Raw genomic sequence first — 5,806 nt, 5'->3', positions numbered from 1 at the left:
GCTGCTCATCTCTTTATGAATACCATCAGCAGGTTTAGGTACCACAAACTTCCAATCTACATGAGGACTTTACTCTGGAATGTCTGAAAGAAAAAAACAAACAGGCAACTTAAACCTGTTGCGTGAATCACCACCATACATTGCTATTATACCTATCCTGCTTTAACTAGCCACATACCTGACACGTGATCCATTTTTTAGATATAGATGTACATGAAATGATTTCAGACAGGGATAAGCAGAACCAGTGTTAATATGAATACTGTTTGCTGGACACAGAATTACATAAGAGCATACAAATTTCCTTCCCATATATCTGATAATACAAATCCTGATAATGTTACCGTCTTGGTGTACAACTGTCATATCTACACAGACTTTTTTACCTCAAATAAAATGTGAAAAAGTGAGAGAGAAGTAGTAGCATGCAGGGTGCAGCCTGGAGGTAAAATCTTGATGGTGACTTTCTGTGCCGACAAACGATAGCTTACATTAACTGACATAACTTGTTTCGACTGAAAGACCGTTTTATATGTCGTACATTATACATGATATGATGTTTAAAATCATTCAAATGACTTTTTATGGGTTCATGTTACCTTCCATTACAATATGCATAAAGTAGCAAGCACGTTTTGCTAACTAACGTCAGCTAGTTACGTTAACCGCGTTGTTAACAGCTAAAGTCAACTCGAGTTAACGTTAGTAGCAATAAAACAAAGACGTTGTTCTAACGTTATACTGATGTTAACGCCTGTTCTCAATAGTTCAGACACCAGCAGAATTAGAAAGCAGAAAGTAAGTAAAAACAACTAACTAGCTAACGACAAAAAAAAAGGAACAAAACTAACTTGTGTGACTTCCTTACCTGGCTGTGAACAAGTTGTCAGCGCAACCAAGGCGACGGCTGGTTGCCACGGTAACGCACAGTAACTTGTGTTGCGGAGCTGGTCGGTCTGCCGGTGAAGGTCAAGTATGCCAGCTTATAAAATACTGTTCTTAACATTTATTTTTTTTCCATCCGACATATCTCGTCAAGACTCCAGTAAACCACAGAAAGCGCTGGCTAACAAGAAATCACGGCAGATCATTCCAGTAATTCCAATATTAATTATTAAATTCTTCAAAGGTCGAGGTGGACACATCAACATTTTGGCGTTAAATTCAACACCATATCTTAATTATAAGTGTTCAACTTTATAGACCTCTCCTTCTCACAGCAGACATGTTTGACTTGTTATAGCAAAAGCACAGGGCCTCTACTCCTGGAAATTGCAAAACCTAAATAGAAAGCAGATATAATTAAGGTTAATTGCACCTGTGGTTTTCCAGCATGTCTAAAATGTCTACTGTGAAAAAACGTTGAAAAGGTTTGAGAATGAAGCCAAACGTGTGCTAGACTCTTCTGCTGTGTGACCAGCTGACCAACAGCTACCCCATTAACTAACTTTGACATCGGTTTCTGGCCTCTTAACACACAATGTACACAGTGTACACCTACTCATCAAGAAGTCCAGTATGACCATATCTATGAAGTCCACCAGTCTTGTGCCTTTGTTGTATGGCAGGGTCTTCTTCACCATCGAGCAGTAGTCTGGTTCTGATTCCCACCTGGAACAGACAGACATCATTCACCCTTTGGCATAATCACCTTAAACAAAAGCACCTGTGGTTGGTATGACTGGTAGCCTCTGTCTCTCACTATTTCTTATTGCTGATGTTTTTCAAAACATCATTCTAACAATCTTAAGTTTTGTTTAAAATCCAGCCATGCAGTGCAGATGCTAGTAGAAGCTGCCAATTACTTAAGTTTTGTTTGTGTTCAGTAACTCTGCCGGTATTGCAAATTTCATCTGGTATGACATTAATTAATGATGATTCATTTCATATTAAAATGCATCACAACCGCTGTAGCCTAAATGAAAAAAAGATTAAACCCTGTGTGAAAAACAAAATTAGGATGATTAAAAAACATTTAACAGCCTTCTTCATTATTATGATCTCATATAGAGACTTTCAGATTTGGTGGCGTGTTGAGGTGATGTGTTGCATCACTTCATGTCATCCAGCACATTGGTGCCTCTATGATTAAAGACCCCTTTACCCACTAACTTTGCCAGCTTGCTGCGGCTGTAGGAACGTCTCCAGGGGGATCTCCAGGTCCTGCGAGACGCCAGGGAGAGATCTGGCAGCATGACGGCCAGCGAGGCCTCAAGGTCTCTGGGGCGGCCACACACAGCGTGCTCTGTTGAACAGTAGTAGGAGCACTGGCCATAGAGACACACATTACCCACTAGGGGGAGCCAGATGAGCACAGAGAGGAGAGAAAAATACCAATGAAAAATTGGGATAAAAGAGGTTGTGGGTTTCTGTAGCCAGAGAGAATTAGAAGAAAGGAAATACATTCAAAGAGATTCATAATCAGTTGACACACAAGGGCATTTTAAGCAGGATAAATGAATAATGGAGGAGTGCGTGAGCGGTACCGGGGGAGGTAAAAAAGGTTCGGGCCAGCTTGCGGTCGGTAGAGACGTCTTTGATCTCCTTGACCACATCCACCAGCCTCCCCACCACTGGAGGGATTCTCCTGTAACCCAAAATCCTGCAGAGAGAGTGAAAGAAAGTACGAGATGAGGACACAGACCAGTGGGACGGACAAAGAGAGGCAAAGGGAGGAAAGAAGAAAGTACAATTCTGTGTTACGTAACATGTATTCATTATGTGGCCATGTCATCCACCATTTCACTCGCTGTGCAAACACAAGCAGTGTGACGTTGTAGTTTGGTACCTGTCCAGGTGAAAAGCTGCGATTTCTGCATTGTGTCTCTCAAAGTCTGAGAAGTAGTAGAGGTTATAGTTGGTTTCTTCGTCTCTCTCCTGCCTGCCAGGGAGAGGCAAAGTCATAACAGCACATAATACACTCATTAACTTCATATATACATCAAGTAAAGCCTCTTTTATTTGATCACTTGCTTTGAACAAGCACACAAGGGATGTGGAAGTTTCTGTTCACCATAAAATCTACTAACACTTGAGGTTATGAAATGTTAGACACCGTCCTTCCTAATATTTACTCTAATTACACCCCCCCCTCCCGCCCCTGCTTCATCAACACTTTCCCCTCACGGTTTATTGGATTCATTTTAAGACAACTGAAAGGATTTAATCTTTCTTGAATTTTATACATTCCCTGTAATATGAGCAATGTGTTGGATTTGCCATTTGCGACTCACTTCATGGGTTTGAACATGGCTTGTCCGTAGTTGGGAAATGACATCACCAGCTTCAGTTGCGTCCCCCCAGACTTCTGCACTGAAAAACAGAGAATGTTTCCATGGCAACAAAGCACACAGTGTGCAAACACACACACATGCAACACACCATGCTGTGGCCTAACACATTGGCCATTAATGGGGCACACATAACTGAAAAAATATGTGCGTCACCTCCAAGATATAACACTGTTCAATCAGTTTGTGGAGACACACCACCGTGTCATCTCTCTGACACACACATACACACATGGCTTTTGCTGTATTTGGCAGGACATTGTATTACTGGCATAAATTCCCGTGAGTGTTACCCAGCCTTCACTATATAACGTGATTTTATCAGCTGTGTGTGGTCCAATAAGGATTTATTCTTAATGTTTCTGTGCATCATATCCATTTATATCTTTTCTAATATGTACAATGATAATATCACAATTTGAATATATCTTCATCATTTTTTTTCCTATAAATGTTGTTTTTATTGTTCTCCTTTTTTGGACTTCTTTCTATATCTTTATATCTCAGGAGTCAAGAAGTTATTTAGACCAAACCACAACTCCTTAACAAGCACCCCTTTTTTTGAGCACATGGTTACTGTCCTTGTGCACTTTGATTATATTCATTGTCACACTGGGCTGTTAGAGTCACAAACCTGGTCTTTTCTGTAATAGTGACATATGGTTAAAGAAATTACATTTTATTCCACTGTTTTGTATCTACTCCTGTTGCCAAAAAGCAACTGTTGTTACAGTGAAATTGGAATATCCAAATTATTTACACAGATAGAATATGAGGCCTTGTGCTTTCAAACTGTACAGTTATATTTATGTCATTGCTTTTTAAAGCAAAGCTATGTCAATTTTGAAAAATGAAATCGCACATTCTTTCTCTTACAAATTAAAAGTTGAATTCAGAAACAATAAAACACATCCTTGCTCAAGTTAATTCACTCAGGGTTTTTCTGCCCCAGCCGGTCTGGTATGACCAATAGCTAAAATGTTAACTAAAGTTAGCAAACTTTCGACAGATATTGCTATTGAATGGGTGAGGGGCTGGGATATTAGAGGGGGTCTGACAATACGATTTTCTTGTTGGTGGGTTAGAAAAGAGGCCAAGACTACACCCTGTGCAAAACAACATGGAAAGTCTACAAGATTTAGCTGATGTTTCTGTCAGTTTATTGACATTTACCAATTTCATAACCCAAATTCTAACCAGTAAACCTCCAATTAAAATGTTCACAATGAGGCCCAGGCAGAATGTCCTCCCAAACCAAAATGTCTTCACAACAACAGTAGACTGTCAGAGGTCAGTCCTCACAAACCAAAACGCACCAAGAGGCACCACATGCATGATTGATTGACACTAAGATGTTTGCTACATGTTCAGTGACTCATGTATTCACGTCCATCCTCTGCTGAGCCTCCAAGGCCCTTCAAAGCTTCACAGTAGCTTTCATTTCAGGAGAACTTCAAAGTGAATCTACATTTGAAAGTAAACCTCAGGTGTCACACAATCACAACAACCCTCCCATTCACCTGCCCTCTCCCTCCCTGAAGCCCACCCATCTTTTCCACAACAGGTTTGGGTCTGGGAATAAATTAGTTTCGGTTCTGATAGATGTACTTTTCAAGACACAATGGTGCTCTTGTGCCGACAACAGTCCTTTCACACACTTATCTATTCAAGAGGTTCACTGAGTCATCTTATAAACTGACTCAGATGCTAGTGTCCTCAACCTGAAAAACATCTTGTCTTTGCTCTATTCTGACACTTCCTCTGTCATGCATGTGATGTTGTTGGTGTAACAGTATCAGGCTCTGTGCTCTGCTCTGATCATACTGTGGTGGAGTAAAACTGTTGAACAAATACAAACAGGAAACTTTGTACAGACATATGTCACCCAGCTGAAAACACAGGGCAGAATATGTATGTCACACCTGCACTGACGATGCGGTGCGTGGCGAGCTGCTGGGTCAGCGGCTCCATGTTGGGGTCACGATGCGGGTACAGCTGCCAGCGGGAGATGCCCAGGTGGAAGCGCAGCCAAGGAGGATGGCTGTTACTGCTGCTGTTCCACTGGACGTCCTCGTAGCCTTCCTGGCTAGCGCTCACCCTGGAAAGAGAAGGAGGTTAGTGAGTGATGGGGTGGGAGGTTGAGGGGGGAATGATGTTATTCTCTCAGATTCACTTTGTGATACAGAGATTACTGATTAATGATTTGTCCAGCAGCATTACTAAGAAAATTACATACAAAACAAGTGCTTAGACAATTAACAAATTCATTGATCAACAAAAAAGTACTCTGCAACAATTTTGATAATTTATTAAGTCAAGAAAAATAGCTTTCTAAAGTGACAATCTGCTGCTTTTTATATGATTGAAAACTGAATCTCTGGGTTTTGGACTGTTGGTCATTTGAAGATGTCATCTTAGATTGTGGATCAGGAAGGGAATTCCAGTGGAAAGATGCAACGGAAAAATACAAGTATTCTGAGGAGGTCGCTCACATTTCTTGTGTCTGCAAAGGCTGT

The 5,806-nt window shown here is 40.8% G+C and overlaps 1 protein-coding gene across 1 annotated transcript in view; it reads right to left on the bottom strand.

Annotated features, from left to right (window-relative positions):
• LOC139297061 (extracellular serine/threonine protein kinase FAM20C-like) overlaps positions 1 to 5,806 on the bottom strand; it is a 31,561-nt gene that overhangs the window by 24,742 nt on the left and 1,013 nt on the right. The window contains exons 2-7 of the mRNA XM_070919647.1: positions 5,213 to 5,388; positions 3,234 to 3,312; positions 2,789 to 2,881; positions 2,487 to 2,602; positions 2,113 to 2,293; positions 1,502 to 1,611 (exon numbers count right to left, since the gene is read on the bottom strand). Of these exons, the coding sequence (XP_070775748.1) occupies positions 1,502 to 1,611; positions 2,113 to 2,293; positions 2,487 to 2,602; positions 2,789 to 2,881; positions 3,234 to 3,312; positions 5,213 to 5,388 (755 nt within the window). The remainder of the gene's footprint in view (positions 1 to 1,501; positions 1,612 to 2,112; positions 2,294 to 2,486; positions 2,603 to 2,788; positions 2,882 to 3,233; positions 3,313 to 5,212; positions 5,389 to 5,806) is intronic.

The sequence above is a fragment of the Enoplosus armatus genome, chromosome 2 (genome assembly GCF_043641665.1).
Source record: "Enoplosus armatus isolate fEnoArm2 chromosome 2, fEnoArm2.hap1, whole genome shotgun sequence".
Lineage (NCBI taxonomy): Eukaryota > Metazoa > Chordata > Actinopteri > Centrarchiformes > Enoplosidae > Enoplosus > Enoplosus armatus.
The sequence above is the reverse complement of the archived record's forward strand: the minus strand, read 5'-3'. Positions and strand labels throughout refer to the sequence as shown.